The sequence below is a fragment of the Galeopterus variegatus genome, unplaced genomic scaffold (assembly GCF_000696425.1).
Source record: "Galeopterus variegatus unplaced genomic scaffold, G_variegatus-3.0.2 Scaffold506, whole genome shotgun sequence".
NCBI lineage: Eukaryota > Metazoa > Chordata > Mammalia > Dermoptera > Cynocephalidae > Galeopterus > Galeopterus variegatus.
This window is the reverse complement of record NW_007726617.1, coordinates 247,954-265,902: the sequence shown is the minus strand read 5'-3', so window position 1 is coordinate 265,902 and position 17,949 is coordinate 247,954. Positions and strand designations below refer to the sequence as shown.

Genomic DNA, 17,949 nt, shown 5'->3' with positions numbered 1-17,949 from the left:
ACCCCCACCCCCCTTGGTCCCTCGGTGTTGCTCACCGTTCAAGCTGGCTGGACAGCTGCGCACTCAAGGCAGGGGCTGCAGCGGCTACTGGTGCGCCCCCGCCCAGCCCAGGGTTTTCAGGAGGGTCCCGCCTTAGACGGGGAGGACCAGGGGCGGGGCAAGGGCCCATAGGGTTTAAAGGCGCCGCATTGCAGAAAGCGAGAGTAGTACTTAAGAGAGGGGCAGGCAGTGGGCGTGAACGAGGTTTAAAGGATCTGGGGAATGTGGGCCTTCAAAGGCAGCTGCATGTTCTCCACTCATGAGAACTTCAACCTCTACCCACGAGCCCATAGATTTGTGCCCCAATAGGAAACTTTCTGCCTATAAGGTAAACTCGACTGTGCACATGTTTATGTGGGACGAGGCCTCCTGGTTTAAGAAGGCTGGCAAGGTAAAGAGAGGTACAGAAAGACACCCCCCTCCCCAACTGACTAGGGTGTGACAGGACTGGGGCTTGCAGGCCGGGACAGCACCCTCAGGTGGTGTTGCTCGTCGCTCACTTCAAGCCCGGGCAGGAACTAACAATTAGGTCACTCCTTGCCCGCACCCAAGAGGCGTGGTCAGTGTTAGGACCCAGGGTTCACACCTGATTTCTCTTCCCCTCTCATCTCCTCCTCTTAGACCTGGCATCTTGTCTTAAATCTTGGAAGGATCAGAAGGGAGGCCTCAGTGGAAGAAACTGGCAGCGATTCTGGTTCTAAGAGTGAAGGGCAGCATAGTTTAGGGGTCAAAGGAGTGCCTCCCACCCTTTCAAGCAGAGTCCCTCTAGTGTGAAATCCCCAATTACATCTATCAGTGGAGTTCTTGCCATACAGTAGTCCCCTGTTGGGCCTGATATTCAAGGACATTAATGACCAGTCTCCTCATCCTTTTCCATTCTGTCTGTCCCCTCCCCAAGTCCAATCCAGCCCTGTATTCTGGTCCCATGAGTGTCAAATATTTTCACTATCTTGTGCCTTTACAAAGGCTATTCCTCTGCCTGGGAGGTTTTCCCTTCCTTTACTGGCTTTTCACCTGCTCTACCCCTTGCCTACTGACGTTTGGGCAAATCATTAAAGCACACAATGCTTCAATTCACTGGCCTACACAGCAGAGCTGACAGTACTACCTAACTCATAAAGCTGTAGAGAATGAACTTAATACACATAAAGATCTTAGAGCAGTGCCTTGCACACAGCAAATGCTATTATTGCTATGAGTATTACTACCTTCTGTGAGGATCCTGACGATCCCCCATAAGAAGCATTTGTCCCAGTACACGTTGTAAGCATTCACTGAATGTTTATTGACTTGAACTGAATTCCTTCCTTTGTGCTACCATAATAACCAACACATAACTTTATCACAGAACTTATCACATTATACTGTAACTATTTCTTTACTTGTCTGCCTCACTGACTAGAAAGAACTCCCCAAGGACAAAGGCATGTATGTCTTAGTGAACTTAGTATTTTCTCAGCATCTAGTTCAATGGCTGGTCTTTAGTAGCTGACCTCAGTAAGCACTCAATAAATGTTCTTTGAATGAATGTTGAATGTACCCTACTCATTAAGATTCACTTCTTCTTTAAAGGTCCAGGGATTTTCCCACCTTTCTCTCAGATTCAAAGCCAGATAACACATAGAAACATTTTTCAGACTTTGTTTATTCACCTGTAGAAAATTTCACCCACACTACAAACACCACACACACACACACACACACACACACACACACAAAGGGGACGATCTAAGATCCCTGTTCCAAACCCCAAACTCACCTAGGGGGTCAGCACATACATCCCATACCAAGCTTACCCAAGCCCACTATCAGGGTCTATGCCTGGGCACCAAGGGGCAGGGACAGTGCCCTAGGGTGGAGCTAAGGTCTTGTTGGGGGTTTCCTTTGCAGGTCCATATGCCTTTGCCCAGCCTCACATTAGGGGTGTTCACAGCAGAGTGGCCTGTTCAGGGTGGGGGACTGGCTGTCGATAGGCTGGAAGCCGGGCCCTAGTGGCATCTCGACGGCGGCGAAAGGCTAGGAATTCCTCCCGAAGGGCAGCACAGCGGGCCTCAGGGCCAGGAGCATAGGCAGTGTTCAGGAGACAGCTCTCCTCTGGAGTCTTTACACCTGCAAGAGGAGGGCAGGACAATGAGAGAAGAAGCCTGAAGTATAATTGGGTGAAGGGCTCAGACATGACGCTCTCGGGGGCCTTCCAGTGCAGATGAGCCAAAGGAGCAAGACACAATCTAGGGCAGAGAAGCCTGGGGCGTAGGGCCTGACTGGAAACACACGGGTCCTAAGGTGGTGGTGGCAGTGGGGATGTGGGACACCAGCCAGGAGTGCCTGACTTTTGAAGGTTTCACACACCTAACTCTGGCTCAGTTTCAGGTCGGAGCCGGGAGCTGGCCAACCCCAGGTGCAAAGTCTCGAGCAATTCCATGTCCCCAGGGAACTCTGAATCCCATTCATAGTTCTCATCCACAGATGTGTTCCTCCTGTTAAAAGGGACAGATGTTTGGTGTGGGTGGAGGAACAGATGGTGTCCAGAAAAGTCTGAACCCAGGGTCCCCAAACTCAAGTTGGGTCATGGGTTACCCCTGAAAATCTCTAGACCTCAGCAAAAGCTTCTAAAAGGAGAAAAAAAAACTCCCAATTCTAGAGTGGCAGTACAGCAGAGAAGTCACAGGGTAATGGGAGAGAAGTGGGGAGGAGTCTGGAATAGGGCAGGAACAAGGCCAGGGCAGGGATGGGCAGGGACTGCCCTCACCTCTTGCTGACTGTCACCACATGCTCCCTTCGGGGCCACCTCTCAGGGCCACTGGCCCAGCTGCTGGTGTCCCCTAGAGGGGGGCTGAGGTAGCTGCCTCCTGCAGAGGGGGCTGTGGAGGGGGGCCGAAGGAATGAAGCACTGCCCCGCCCGCTGCTCTGGCTTGTGAGGCTGCCCCGAGGAGCAGCAGGGAAAAGACCAGGCAGCGGCCGCTCCCTCAGTGTCCAGTCAGCCAGGGCCGTGTAAGGGGCCTCTGGGGTGGCCCCAGCCCCTACCACAGCCCCAGGAAGTGCTGCCCTGGGAGACACAGGGGGAGAGTCTGGGGGGCAAAGGAAAGATGAGGTGGGGCAGGGCCGGGTATCCATGTAATCTGGGGATAGAACAGGGCCAGGCTCCTCAAGAGGGGGCCAGTCCCCATCCACATTCATCTCCCTGAAGAAGGGCAAGCTCAGGTACTGGAGCAGGGGACCAGGACCTGGCAGGGGACTAGGCTGGGCTGGTGGAGGGGGCCCCACAGGGCTAATGTCTGCAATGCAGAGAGGTTGGGGAGCCCCACTGGGGCTGCTGCTGCTACAGTCAAAGGATCGAGCCAGACGCCGGGCTGAGGTCCGAGGTTCTGCCCGCTCCGGGCCTGCCCTTTCTTGGGAGACCGCCACAGTGGGTCCCATCACAAAGCGCCCATCTGGGCCCCGGCAAATCGGCTCCAGGGGTAAGGGTCCCCGGCTAGGTGGAGGATCCGAATGGGGGCTGGGGGATCCGGCGGGCTCCCTCCAGAGCAGACTTTGGCGCAGGCTGGGAACTGGGGAACCCTGGAGCTTGAGCTTCACCACGCTGTCAGGGCTGCCCGATCCCGGAGCAGAGCTAGGGAAGGACAGGAGATCAGGGTCTGTGATAGGGAGCCAGTCCCACTCCCAGAAGCCAGCGGTCAGGCCTTCAGAGGTTTGCTGCACAGCAGAGCAGAGCTAGGGAGAGCAAGCAAGGGCCAACATGGTGGAGTGGGTGGAGGTTGGCACAGGCAACGCCGGCCAAGCGTGAAGTTGGGGCCTCTGCACTAGCATTCTTACTCCCCTCCCGACCCTCCCGAAGGTGCAGAAAAGGAAGCAGAGGATACTGGTGCATACAATGAGAAGGCAGAAGGAAGCGATGAAGATGGAGGGACTTACTGCGGAGCTGACTTCCTGGGCGGAGAGAAGATGAGAGGGGGATCTGTAAAGGCACGAGAACAGGAGATAACACAAAAAACAATCCCTCCAGGGCCCCAGGTGCAGCCCCCCTTACCCAACAGTAGGTACCAACCTCCCATCCGGATGGGAAAAGAGTAAATAAGACGGATGCTGTCCTGTGGGAATGCACCTGGGCCACACAGGACGGAGGGCTTTTTCACCCAGGTGGGCGGGGCCCGTGGTGGGGCGGGGCCCGTGGTGGGGCGGGGCCCGTGGTGGGTTGGGCCTCCCGTGGCTCAGGCCGGAAGTGCTCTGGCCCAGAGGGAGGCTGCGGAGGGGCCTACCTTGGCGAAGGCGTTTGCGCCGGCGGCGCGCAGCCCTGCGCCGGTTCATGAGGCAGGCGGCCAGGACGCTCACGAGCACGGCCACGCCCAGGAAGCAGACCCCGCCCACCACGCCAGCCAGCACGGGCTGGGGCAGGAGGCCGGGCAGCTGTGTGCGCGACGGGTAGACCTCCAGGCCTGGGCAGGGGGCCGGAGGGAGGGTCGGTGAGCTCACAGCTCCCGCAGTCCCCGGGGCTCTCCCCTGTCCCCGGGTTCTTACCGGAAGTGGACACGTTGGCCGTGTTGCTGGGCTCGCTGACATAGCTCCCGGCAAAGGCCACCAGGCGGAATTCGTAGAGAACGTCCTGGGGGTTGGGGATAGGGTACCAGGAAGGGGGTCAGGGCCCAGCACCGCCTACCCCAGTTCCATATGGAAAGACTTTGCAGAGGGGAGGTAAGGGTAAGGTGGGATGAAGCAGGTGAAGATGGTCAAACCAGGACGAGAAGATGGGGTTTGAGGGATGGAGCAGAGCACTGGAGAGGCACTGGACGGACCTCCCCGTACCGCCTCGCACATACCTTGATGAGGCCTGGCACCAGCAGCTGCATTTCCGTGCCTGCCACAGCCTGGTCCAGCACCTCCCAGCCCTGAGAATCTTGCCGGCCTTCCAGAACATAGCCATCCAGTCTCTTAGGGATCAGTTCCGGGGGATCCCAATGCAGGAGTACCCCCCGAGATGTCCTCACTGCCACCAGACCTCGGGGAGGGGACAGAGGAGGCAGCATCTCTGTCGGGGGAAGCCTGGGGGCAGCTGGCGTGGTAGGAAGCGCTGAATGGGATAAACAGGCAAGTCAGAGATAGGATTCCCAGCGTCTCTCATCCTGCCCTTCCCTGGCCTTCTGCAGCCCCCAGTGCCCAACCATTCCCCCAGAGCCCTAAAGACAGGCTCAAATCATCTTCCACACACCCCTGTGGACCCCAAGCTGCCCAGCAGTCTGCACCCTCCCACCCAAGTCCTCCCATATCCAACTTTCCCTACCAGCCCTTCCACATTCTTGTCTCTGCTGTTCTGGGGCAAGAGGTCTCACCTTCAGGGGCAGACAAAATGATCTCACTGAACGGCCCACTCCCCAGCCTGTTCTGAGCTAGGACGCTGAACTGGTACTGAGTGTGGGGCTGCAGCCCTGGTACTAGGAGGTGAGCAGCCCCCACCGGCACTGCCAGGGACACCCAGTCATGATGGGCTCGGTCAGGACGCTTGGCCCTGGAAAACATGGGGAGATAGGGGGCACCTCATGAACTAGGAAGGCCAGGAAGGTTTGGGGTCCAGAAAGCTGGCTCCCCCCCTCCACTTAACTATCCAAGGTCTCAGGGGCTGGGCCCTAAACTCCTAAGAGTCTCTGGAAATAGGGCAGCAGAACTAGGACACGGCTAGGGACAGAGGGCCAGATAGGCTAGGGTGGTCAGGAGATGAGAGGAGGTGAGGCTGGCACAGGAATGGCAGGGGCATGTCACTCACAATGGGGTATACCAGACACTGAATCTCTGCAGATAGCCACCATCAAAGCCAGGCTCCCAGGAGACATTGGCACCCTTAGGCAAAGGCACCACAGACACATTGGTGACAACGTGGGGGCTGGTGCCTGAGTAGGGAGGAATACAGGGAGGGATGATGGTCAGCACCCTGAGGGGGATGAAGAGCGAAGGAGCACTACAGGGCCTCTGACCTCCACCCATTGTCCCAGGGGTCCCACACCCAGAATCCCCCATCTGGGCCTCCAAAAATGATTCCCCTGTCTCCTGTCCCACATGGTTTCCCCCAGCGCCTCACTGCTCTCCAGCCACTAACCCAGCACGTAGACATTCGTGGAGGTGGCCACTCGGGCTACGGCATTGCTGGCACTGCACTCCCAACGGCCATGGGCCTCCTTGGTCAACGGTCGTAGGATGAGGCTGCTGTTACTGTCCACCTGGGCCTGGCCCCGCAGCCCCCGGCCCACCTACAGAACCACTGGTCAGCCCTGAGGACACACGCAGCCACCCCTCACCAAGGGCGCCACTCATCTCTCTGGGCAGCTCCAGTTTCCTCCCCTCTTTGCTTCTGACAGCCCTCTCCTCCCCACATCCTCCTTCCCACAAAATGGCCAGGGGCACAGAGCATCAGGAGTGTAGTGGACATGGATTCAGGCAGAGCGGGGTCAGGACCTTACCTTGGCCCAAGAGACAATAGGAGGAGGGTCTCCTCGGGCAGAGCAGGGGATGACTAGCTCCCGTCCTACTTCCTGGAAATATTCTTCCTTGGGTCGTTCTGTAAAAGCTGGGGGAGCCTGCAGGCCAGATCTGGCATTGGGAGGGGCCTCTCTCACAGCCTCTGTGACACGCTGTCTAAGGTTGGTCACTCCCCGTCTCTGGGCTCCCTGTGTCTATGTCTCGATCTCATTCTTACTCCCTTTCTCAGTTTCTCTCTAGCTCTATGTCTGTTTCCCAGCGGGCAGGGCTGGAGGGAAATGGTTGGCTCGATAAGGACTAGTGGGCTGGGGCAGGACTCTCTGGAGATCTCCAAACCTGTACAGAACACCCTTTCTCCCTCCCCGGAGCTCCAGAGAGGTGAGCAGCATTGCCAAGGTTAGTGAGAGTTGGGGTGGACAGGATATCTTACTTTGTGGATGTGTTGTGTGACATCTGTCCCACCTCCCCAGCACCATCTCTGCAAAAACTTCTGGGATGGCATCTCTCCCTCCCCGGAGCTCCAGAGAGGTGAGCAGCATTGCCAAGGTTAGTGAGAGTTGGGGTGAACAGGATATCTTACTTTGTGGATGTGTTGTGTGACATCTGTCCCACCTCCCCAGCACCATCTCTGCAAAAACTTCTGGGATGGCATTGGACTGCTGCTGCTGTGTCCACCATGGGGAACACAGACTTGGCAGCCCCTTCCTACATGGACACCTTAGCATGCATCTTCAGCTCCTGGCCCACCCTGGGCCTCACCTTGAGCAACACGCGAGTCACGGGGGAGGGCCCGGCAGTACCAAGACTGTTGTAGGGGGTGCAGGAATATTCTCCCAGGGCATCCTCATTCCCCAGGGCAATGATCAGTGAGCCTTCTGTGCCCTGGGACCAGCCAGGAAACTGGTGGGAAGAGGAGATGACAACTAGGGAAAGAAACTCAGCCAAGGCAAGATCGGCATAGAGAGAGGTGGTACAAGAGAGGGAGGCTGTATGAGAAACTCGAATCTATGCAGAGGACTGTGACTCTGTGTCCAGGCCTGACCTCTCTCTGACTTCCAGCCCTTTCTTTCCTACAGAGGGACCACTACCAGTGGAGTAAGGCAGTGACTGCACAACTCCAGGGGGTGCCACTCACAGAATGGTGCCCCCTGGAGTTGGGCAGTGGGGGGACTCCCTGCCTGCTGGGACCTAAATTCAATAATTAAATTCAGCATTTTCCACCCCAAAGAAGCTCCTATTTATACATTAAAGGCCCCACTGGCCTCACTAAAGTTTGATCCCTCATCCTCCCTCACTCCCCCTATCCAGACACTTACTGAGTCTGTCATCCTGACAAGTCCTTTTTGTCTGGGCATGAGGGCCTCTCCAACCTTACGTCCTGCTCTCTAACTCAGACTTCATAACCTCTCACCTGGACTATTTCAACAGCCTCAGAACCCCTCTTCCTATGTCCAGTCTCTCCCACTCCATTCCACCTGACAAACTCAACTCCTGCTCATGGCTCTGATGCTTTCAAACCATTGGTGGAAAAACTTCACTGGCTGCAATTTCCTTTAGACTTTTTTTTAAACATTCAACAGAAATTTACTGAGTACTACTGTTGTAGAAGCCCTGGGGACATTATGATTTAAAGATGCAATACTAGGCCTCAAGGAATTTATAGTCTCCACAGACAAAAGATCCCAATCACTTTGGAATGAGGTAATATTAACTTGGTAACCACAATTCTTCCTTTTGGCCCCAGCCTGTCTTTCCAGCTTTCTCTGCACCATTCATGTTCCTACAGGCACTGCAGCTCCCACCAAACTGGGCGATTCATTAGTCCATAAATGCCCTATACTATTTCCTGCCTCTGGGTCCTGGTTTCCGCATGGAATGACTCCCTATCCTTCAACACCTATCACCAAAGTCCCAGAATCTGTTGCTAATCTATCCTCAACCAGCGCTAAGAGAAAGGCAGGTATGCCATCCCTGTTCTAGCAGTGTCTATGTTGCTGTCCTACTCCTCTACCCCAGGAGGTGCCCTCCTTAAGGATGGATGCCTCTTTGCTCCACTCCCCACCCAACACCCCACACAGCACCTGGTAAGAACTGTGTATTCTCTAGTCACTGAATTGAATTAAACTGAGCTAACTCCACCCCAGCTGTCCTTCTGACTGGAGTTAACACTACGCTAAGACCTTCCCAAGCCTGTACCTTGTTCTGCTGCAGGGCCTTCCCATCCTTGGTCCAGCTGACAAAGAGCAGTGGGGGGTTGGCACGAACCGGGCACCGGATAACCCCCCGCATGCCTACGGGCAGGGGTGTCTCAGGAGGCATCACCGTCACCTGGGCTGGGTCTGGGGAAAGCAGTGGTAAGTTGGGGGAGAGGGACTTGGCCTGGCCTAGCAATGGGGAGCAGACTGGGGAAGGAGCTGGGGTCAGACTTACAGAGCACAGTGAGGTAGGCAGAGGCTGAGGGCGGATGCAGGAGGCCATTGCTGGGCACACAGGTGTAGCGGCCAGCATCATCAGGCTGGGCAGCCCGCAGCCGCAAGCTCCCATCCACCAGGACCCGCACTCGGGACTGCAGGCGACTGCAATATGGCATGAGTGAGGAGGGGTTTAGGCCCTGGCCAGCCAAGGAGCTCCTCAAAGACTGCCCACCAATTCCACACCTCCTAGTGTTGGTGACCCACCTAATGTGGAAGACATTGATGCTGTCCTGGAACCAGCTATAGGTGAGGTTAGCAGGGTATGCCTCAGCCCGGCAGGCCAAAGAAACATCCTGGGAGGCATTGACTGTGCTGTTCTTGGGGGGCACCACAATAACTGGGGGTCCTGTAGGGGGCAAAGGGGAGGGAGGTGGCCTCAGCCCAGAGTCTTCCCAGAACCGTGAGGTCACTTCTAGAACTCTTCCCAGCTCTGCCCTCTGGGATGTAGGCCTGGTTGTTACAGGGCCTTAGGGAACTGAAACAGTATTTTCCCCTTGTACATAACAGAAGTTCATCCTCTCCGCAAGACCCGCTCTCCTTCCCAAATGCTCCCTGCTCCACCAAGGGCAATCCCCTTTACCCAGTTCCCCTGCCTGGCAACTGTGTGTGCGTGTTGGCAGGAGTCAGTTGTTACTCTGCTTATTTACCCTTTGAATCCCTGTCTCTCATGTCTTAAATCACCTCTTTGTCTCCTGTCCTACTCCAGGTTCCCAATACCCCACCCTAAGATGCTACAGCAACCCCTCACTCCAGGTTCCCCTGTCGCTGCCACGCTAATGGCCACTCATGCAGAAATGTCCCCTTTAGCCACAGAACACTTCTGCTCAAGAACCTGCAGCAGCTCCTAGCTCCTACCACAGTAAGCTCAAACTTCCTGATACAGCCCTATGGGCCTCCATGACCCAATACCTCCCTACCTGGCCAACCATCTTTCTGTATGTCAACCCTCACCAACTGCAGCAGCTCCTAGCTCCTACCACAGTAAGCTCAAACTTCCTGATACAGCCCTATGGGCCCCCATGACCCAATACCTCCCTACCTGGCCAACCATCTTTCTGTATGTCAACCCTCACCAGCTCTTTCAGGCCAGTATGGGCAGCTCGCTGTCCGCAGGCCAAGCTCACTCCCATCTCCATGCCTTTGCTCTCTGAACCCTTGGTCTGGAATGCCCTTTCCTAAGGCCTGGCCCAGCCATACACCTCCTGCAAAACCACCTCTGACTACTACAGCTCCATTGCCCTCTCTCCCTTCTCTGGGCCCTACTGCAGGAGTGGTCAGTAGTGAGAGGTAATGACACAAGCTGACATGTACAGAGCTCCTACTTACTGCGTGCCAGGCACTAAGTGCTAAGCACTTTACCGGCATCGTCTCATTTAACCCTCACAAGAACCTTTTGAGGTAGGAATTATGGTCTCCCTTTTATAGATGAAGAAAGGAAGGCCCAGAGGCAAAGAGATCGTGAGGTGACTTGCCCAAGGACAGCGGGGGAAGGAAGCTCCACTCTCAGGCCTTCCTGATGCCAGAGACTACACCTTCAGCCATTCCCCAGCACTGCCTACTCACAGCACCACGGACAGCAGCACTGGGCTGTTCCACTCACAAAAAGTACGCTCTATGAAGGCAGAGCCCAGGCTTTATACTTCTCAGCCTTTCTTCCAAAGGATTTACTATGTACTCAGCTGAACCTAATCAAATTGTTGTAACAGTCCTGAGAGGTAGATATGAGCCTCTGTATAGAGATGAAGAACGTGGGTGCAGGGGGATACATGGCCCACTGCCTAACACCAACTAGCACCTGTGCCCTTTCCACTACCACACACTGCTGAGCACTAAATATCTATTTGTCCATTTACTGATTCTTCTAAAATTAAGATGCTACTTTTAGAGCAAAAGCCTGTATCGGGAGTCCCTCACCCTCCACCGGGCCCCTCCCTCGGACACGTCTCCTTCAATCCTGCTGTGCACCTCCCCAGCCACAGATCACAGTCCCCCGTCCCCACCCCCCCGCCAGAGAGCACCTAGCACCAGCAGCTGGGTGGCGTGGGTGGCGCTGCCCTCGGTACTGGAGGCTTGGCAGGTGTAGACCCCAGAGCTGCCTCGCTCCACCCGCCGAATCCACAGCGTCCCATTCTTCACCTAGGGATGGAGTTGGTGAGAAGGCCTCTTCCTTCCTGGCGAGCCTCAGACCCTGCACTTCCGAGGCTGGCCAGCAGAGGGAGGCAGGGCCCCAGGTTCAGGGAAGCCCATGCAAAACCTCTCCTATGACCCATCTCCCAGCCTGGCCTTTGCCCCCTTTGTCTTCCAGCCCAACTCCCAGGCCCCCACCTTCCCCTCACACTCTCTCTGGCCCATTCTGCTCAGCCCCAGGACTCACTTGCAGCTGATCCTGGCTCTGGCCCTGCCCAAGGTCCTGCCCTCGGAGCTTCCAAGTCACATGAGGCTGGGGGCTGCCATGGGCAACACAACGCAGGGTCACAGGCTCCAGTTCCTGCACTTCCAGCACTGGGGGAGGCGTCTCCTGGAATTGAGGGGGTGCTGCAGAGGAGAGAGGAATCAGGGGAGGTCAGAGGGGCTATCAGCCCAAAGAGCAGTGTCCAAGGGCCAGGGAAACAGACCACTCAGAGGTGCAGCCCCCAGCCACCAAGCTTTACAGGAACCCCCACCCCAGCCACCCTGTCTGCTGCACCCAGGGCCAAGCAAGGACTGCACTGGCCTGGGGTTGGGCACATGCTGGTGTCCAGATGGAGAGATAAGTGCCCTCAGGAAGAGCACTGTTCTGGGAGTCTGGAGGCCTGGGTCCTAGACTCTGCTCTGCCACTAATCAGTGGCATGACCCAGCCTCTCTCACCTATGAAAGTGAGAGCAGACCCCAAGTCTCATCTACGCAATGGGAATGATTATAACCTTCCCCACTAGGGGTGAGCGAGTGTTCTGGGAGTCTGGAGGCCTGGGTCCTAGACTCTGCTCTGCCACTAATCAGTGGCATGACTCAGCCTCTCTCACCTATGAAAGTGAGAGCAGACCCCAAGTCTCATCTACGCAATGGGAATGATTATAACCTTCCCCACTAGGGGTGAGCGATAATGAAGAGGGCCTGGGTGAAAGGTGTTGTGAAACCACAAAGTGCTGTGTTTCACTCAGGGCCCAAGAGCCCCCTTTCCCTTCTCCCTTACCCTGGCCAGGAGGCAGAAGGGAGGAGAGGGGAAGAGGGGTTTCTTGATATAGAGCTAGAAGGCTGATTGGATTTAGATTTGAAGAACTGAAAGGGAAGGAGTGGGGGGTGGGGTAAGAGGCAACCACCAAGTGAACAGATCAGGGGTCTCAGGAAGGGTGGGGCACTGGCACTGCAAGGGGGATGGAAATAGAACTCCTTCCTTCTCCCACCAGCCAGAGGTCCCAGCATTCTCCATCCCTCCCTTCTCCACCACCTGCCCCCCAGCTTCATACAATTGACTGTCAGGTGCACCCAGGAGCCGTTAGCAAAATCATCTTCAGGGTTGTGCTGGTCCAGGAAGAGAACGCGGCACTCGTACCAGCCCTGGTCTTCCACCCGGAGCCGCTCAATCTGGAGAGATGCCCCCTTCTGCAGCCGGACTCGTCCTGGGGGAGGAACCCTGAATCAGGGGTGCCAAAGGGACCCCACAGGAGCCCCAAACCCCTGGTCATATGGTCATTCTCAGAGGTCAAGGACAGTCTCAGTCTTTCTCAGTTACCCTGAGAGACTGGGGTGTGGAGAGGCACTGATGGAGTTGGGGTCATTGAGGGTAGGTCCCTCCATTCAGCCCCTCTGCCCACTTCTGTCTTTCAACAACTGGGACCCAGCCTTGACAAAGAGAAACTCAGAAAGACAGCACATGGGCAAAACATTTCACTGAACTACAACCGGCTTCCAGGACTGTCAGGGGAAGGGGGCTGAAGAGCCAACACTTAGTTTCCTGTGGATTCTTACGAGATCTGCCCATCCCTGGGCTCTTTTTGTAGGGGCAGAGTATGGGCTCCTGGGAGTACTCCTCTTGCCAGAGGACTCTGTCCCCGGAAACCTCAGCAGTGTTTGGGGCCCTGGCAGGGGCCCAGACCTCGCCTGCCAAAGCCCCTAATCCCTCAGGGCTATTATCAGCAGCCTAAGCGCCTTAGGGTGGCCAGAGTCCAACCCAGCCAACAGCAAAGTCAGCAGCCTCACCACCCCATCCCCTCCACACCCCAGGGCACTCAGGCCACAGCTGACTGACCATGTAGAGCTCCACAAAGCCACACAGCCACAGCACAAGTGGACACATTCCCACTCTTGCTCAGCATCCACACCTCACCACCAGGATCAGACTGAGGGTACCCACCGAATCCCTCAGCACCCTCCCCTGATGGAACCCTGTACCCCATACAGCCTCATGGGTCCCTGGCAGTTCAGCCTAGTGAGGAGGGCACCCTTGGGAGCCAGAGAGACCTAGGCACGAGTCCAGCTCTGCCATGTACTCCTTTGGGCAAGTTACTCAACCTCTCCCTCAATTTCAGTATCCTTGTCTATAAAAGTGAAGGAAAAAAATGTGGGTGGGGTGGAGGAGAGATAATGTAAGGAAGGCATGCAGCATGGTGCCTGGCATCAGCAGGTGCTCAAATAAAGGTTGTTGAACAAATGAATGAGCTCAAGATTTGAAATCAGAAGTCTGCACTCAAGTCTTGACCCTATCTCTCACCTGATAATATATCATCTCTGTTTTCTCTCCCCACATCAGTGAATAGCACCACCAAGTCCCCCTACCAGAAACCTGATGTCACCTGGGTTCCTCTCTCCATTACCTCCACATCTACTTGTTCACTAAATCTTTCAAATCCTACCTCCTAAATATTTTTATTTTTTCCCTCTCTACCATCTCCACCTTCAGACCTGTCATATCTCTCACCTGGGTTAGTCCAATAAGTAGGTCTCCCTACTTCCAGCCTACATCCCTCTACATGTGCCAGTTGCCCACCCCCACACTGACCTCTGATATAGACAAATGGCATTTTCTAAATCTTACAGGGTATGCAAATGTAGCTCCAAGACAAGTTTCCCTTAGCATTGTGCCCACCCCAGCTCTTCCTAACACAGTCATGTTTCAGTCACATTCCAACAATGTTTTGGTCAACAATGGGCTGCATATATGACAGTGGTCCCATAAGATTATAATGGCTATACCATATACCCTAAGTGTGTGGTAGGCTTACACATTTGTGTAATACATTCTGTGATGTTTGCACAACAAAGAAGTTGACTAACGACGCATTTCTCAGAATGCATCCCAGTTGTTAAGCAACGTATGAATGTACCAGAAATTCTGAAGCTCTTAGTGCACTCACCCCTCCAATTTTCTACCATTCTAGCTCTAGAGTGACCTTTCTGAAACAGAATCTAAGCCTGCTGTGGCCCTAATGCCATCAGGGAAGAAGAGGAGAATGATCAAGTTGAGGCTGGCTTTGTGATCTTAGGCAAGGTTTTCTTTTCCTTCTAAGAATAAGTTCCAGGGGTGTGGATTCTCTGGGATAGGTGGACCTGCTTAAAGGGCTAGGTGTTTAAATCCCCACCCAGGAGATAAGAATAGGCCTAGCAAGTAAACATTTAACATAATATTCCACCCACCAGAAGGATTCCTCAGGAGCCCTAATCTGCCTGGCCACTGAGCTCCGCAGACCCCAGACTGCAACCTCTTCTACATTCCAATGATAGTAACTTTTCATGATGGTGATCTTCTAGCTCTACAAAGAAGGAAGAAGAGGGAAGGGAGATTGAGCAATGATTTTGGGCCATGTAATATTAAGCCTTGTCAGCATATTTAATCCTCCCAAGAATTCCATTATAGAGAAGGTACTGCTGTTAAGTTTCTTTCCAAAATCCCATGGCTAGTAATTGACAAAGCCAGGCCTTCTTTCTCCAGATGCAGTGCGCTTTCCATTGAACGCTGGTGTTAGGATCAAGTGATGTTCTGGGCACTGAGCATAATCAGTGTATTCTCACTTGGGAGATGTTGGTAGCCAAAGGGTAAGAGTTCCAAATGTTTGTTAATCAGAATATCCAGTGAAGGGCCGGCCCATGGCTCACTCGGGAGAGTGCAGTGCTGATAACACCAAGGCCACGGGTTTGGATCCTATATAGGGATAACCGGTTTGCTCACTGGCTGAGTGTGGTGCTGATAACACCAAGCCAAGGTTTAAGACCCCCTTACCGGTCATCTTTAAAAAAAAATATATATATATATATATATATATATATATCTCCAGTGAAGCATACTGCACGTCCTAACTTTTCTGTGAGATCTGGATTGTAGTGTTACAGAACAGGAAGTCCTTTGGAGTGCTGTGCCCACCTCCTGGAGGCCTACCCTCCACGTGCAGGGCCAAAGCCTGATGGGCTTCAGATCTTCCCACATGCAGGGATGTGTGAAAGAAACAGGAGACACAGTTGCTGCTCTCTCAAGCTCTCAGAAGGCAGAGAACCTACACTCATGTACGTGGGCAAGTTCATGTCCATGCATATATACAGAAGTTCAAAAAATGGTGTTAACAATGGTGATAAACATTGCACTATGAAGCAAGAGGAATAAGGAAGACTTCTTGGAAGATGTGACAAAGCAGAGGGTTTTGAAGGATAAAAGGTAGGAAGAGGAGATAATTAACAGGAGCCAGGGAATTCTAAATGGAGAATGAGACAACTGACTTTTATCAAACAACTCAGGACAGAGATAAAATGCATGACACTTCTGCTGTGTGGGGCATCTTCTCACTCCCAAGAAATATAGTGCAAAAGTCAAAGAACAAAAGCCCATCCCACAGATTTGAAGAGGTGGTCTAAGATGCACCCCAGGAGAGCTAGTGTAGGCTAAGCCTAGCTGGCCTTTCTTCCAGAGGCTTGGTCACGGTTTTGCACCATGCAGGCATTCTGTGCAGGCACCATGGTGGGTACCAGGCATCTGAGAGCTAAGGCAATCCTACTGTTTAGCCCTAACTCGTTTTACACTGCTTTTTGCTTTTTACTACTTTCGTACTAGTTTATAAGTCCAGTCTCAAGGCCAGCCCATGGCTCACTTTGGAGATTGTGGTGCTCATGACACCAAGGCCACGGGTTCGGATCCCTATATAGGATGGCCATTTGGCTCACTTGGGAGAGCATGGTGCTGACAGCACCAAGTCAAGGGTTAAGATCCCCTTACCAGTCATCTCTTTTAGAAATAAATAAATAAGTCCAGTCTCTTCTGCTAGATCCCTTCTACATTTGATCTTAGCCAAAAGGCTGAGAAGAGATACTAGATCCCTACTAGAGTCCTCAAAGATTGGAAGCTTTCCCTTCAGTGTGGTCCCTAGACCCCAACAGTCTCTCTCGAAGTTCCTCACACATTCTAGGCCACCAGCTTCACACACAGTCCCAGGCCCATCTCCCCTCACTTGCCCAGAGGGTTTATGACAGAACAGCATTGTCCTTAGCAACCTCCACCTCCTGTTGCTTAGCAACTGCAGTTCCCAGTCCCGGGCACAAAGGCTGAGAGGCCCCTGCCACACTGTGAGGCAATAAAAGGGTTAATGGGCTCAGGGGCCTCACTCCAGGGTCTTGGCTCCCTAGATCAGCTCTGTCCTGACTAAGGGCTCCAGACTGGGAACAGGTGTGGGAACAAAGGGTGCAGGTAGGAAGAAAGCCCCACAGGTGACTGCTCACAGCCCTTGCAGCTCAAGGAACAACACAGAGACAGAAGGACAACCCAGAGGTAGACAGACTTGCTACCATCCAGTGGCCTGTCCGGCTGAGGGACCCCAGGACAGGACAAAAGCTGGTGAGAAGAAAAAGAGTTCCCCATATCCCTGGTGGAGTCCCAGGAAAAGGCCATCTCCCACCTCTCCTCCATCTGTCCCTTGCCTTGCTGAGTCAGGCAACAGTCTGTCCAGCCTCAGAGGTCCAGCAGCCTCAAACCCCTCCCAGGCCCAGGCAGGCAGAGGCAGGGAGAGAGGACTGGAGAGCACAACCGTTTTTCTCCACTGTGCTAATTGGGGCCTGCTTTCATCAATTCCCACGGGGCTTGTGGAGACACATGCACTCCCACCAGGCTGTTTGCCAATAATTGCCCCCAGTTTGAAAATAAACTCTTCCCTTCTACAGCACCTGCCTGCACCTCCTCCCCTCTCTGCTCAGCCCGCCCAGTGGCAAGAGCTCAGCCAATCCCAGGGTTTCCCTCAGGATTCAAACTACAGAGGGAAAAGGTGGGGTCCCCCCATCAACGTCCTCTCAGGTGGCCTTTCCTGGGTTCCGCTCTGAAGAGGAGGCAGCGAGACTGTCTCTTGTCCAGTGGCCCAGACCCACCCTTAGGACCTCCCACATCCTGTCCCAAGATCTGGCACTAAACCGCTCAGATTAAGGATCCATCCAGGATTAGGAGGAGGCTGAGCCATTCTAGGGAGCCAGCTGGAGTATGGCAGAAGGCCCCCAGGGAGGCCTATACACTATTTTCAGTCCATACAGGAGCCAGCTAAAGCACCAACCCAGTCCGGACCCATCCAGTCACCAGCCTTTGGGGCCCCCGGGCCCTCCCCAGCCTACTCTCTCTGTGCACCTGCTCTTCTGTACTCAGAATCAGGCTGAGCCCCCACTGGAACAGAGAGGTCACAGCCCCACCCACCCAGCTGCCCCCTCAGCCCACTCGCTAGAAGCCCAGAACCCCCAAACTAGCATTTAAGACAACGGGGGAAGTGAGAGCAGGGGAGTGAGCAGAGTACAGCCAGGAACTAGGATAGGGCCAAGTGAGGAGACTACGAAAGATCAGGATGGAGTCTGGACAGTTTCAGGATGAGATCTAGAAAGAGCAGTTAGAGAATTAGGATGGATATTTGGAATAGGGCTGCAAGATCTCCTCTGGAACAGACCACATGGAATTCTAGACAGCACAGCTATAACGCGCGCGCGTGCGCGTCTGTGTGTGTGTGTGTGTGTGTGTGTGTGTGTGTGTGTGTGTGT

The 17,949-nt window shown here is 54.2% G+C and overlaps 2 protein-coding genes across 2 annotated transcripts in view; both read right to left on the bottom strand.

Annotated features, from left to right (window-relative positions):
- TAGLN2 (transgelin 2) overlaps nt 1–119 on the bottom strand; it is a 9,076-nt gene extending 8,957 nt beyond the window's left edge. Inside the window, exon 1 of the mRNA XM_008569529.1 lies at nt 36–119. The gene's annotated coding sequence lies outside the window, so the exon portion shown is untranslated. The remainder of the gene's footprint in view (nt 1–35) is intronic.
- Nucleotides 120–1,664: 1,545 nt separating this feature from the next.
- IGSF9 (immunoglobulin superfamily, member 9) overlaps nt 1,665–17,949 on the bottom strand; it is a 17,483-nt gene continuing 1,198 nt past the window's right edge. Inside the window, exons 3-20 of the mRNA XM_008569528.1 lie at nt 12,426–12,578; nt 11,353–11,513; nt 10,997–11,114; nt 9,183–9,324; nt 8,935–9,080; nt 8,701–8,843; nt 7,264–7,404; nt 6,486–6,602; nt 6,125–6,275; nt 5,795–5,918; nt 5,364–5,539; nt 4,854–5,104; nt 4,555–4,639; nt 4,296–4,472; nt 3,952–3,994; nt 2,789–3,649; nt 2,389–2,516; nt 1,665–2,148 (exon numbers count right to left, since the gene is read on the bottom strand). Of these exons, the coding sequence (XP_008567750.1) occupies nt 1,967–2,148; nt 2,389–2,516; nt 2,789–3,649; nt 3,952–3,994; nt 4,296–4,472; nt 4,555–4,639; nt 4,854–5,104; nt 5,364–5,539; nt 5,795–5,918; nt 6,125–6,275; nt 6,486–6,602; nt 7,264–7,404; nt 8,701–8,843; nt 8,935–9,080; nt 9,183–9,324; nt 10,997–11,114; nt 11,353–11,513; nt 12,426–12,578 (3,299 nt within the window). The 3' untranslated portion in view covers nt 1,665–1,966. The remainder of the gene's footprint in view (nt 2,149–2,388; nt 2,517–2,788; nt 3,650–3,951; nt 3,995–4,295; nt 4,473–4,554; nt 4,640–4,853; nt 5,105–5,363; nt 5,540–5,794; nt 5,919–6,124; nt 6,276–6,485; nt 6,603–7,263; nt 7,405–8,700; nt 8,844–8,934; nt 9,081–9,182; nt 9,325–10,996; nt 11,115–11,352; nt 11,514–12,425; nt 12,579–17,949) is intronic.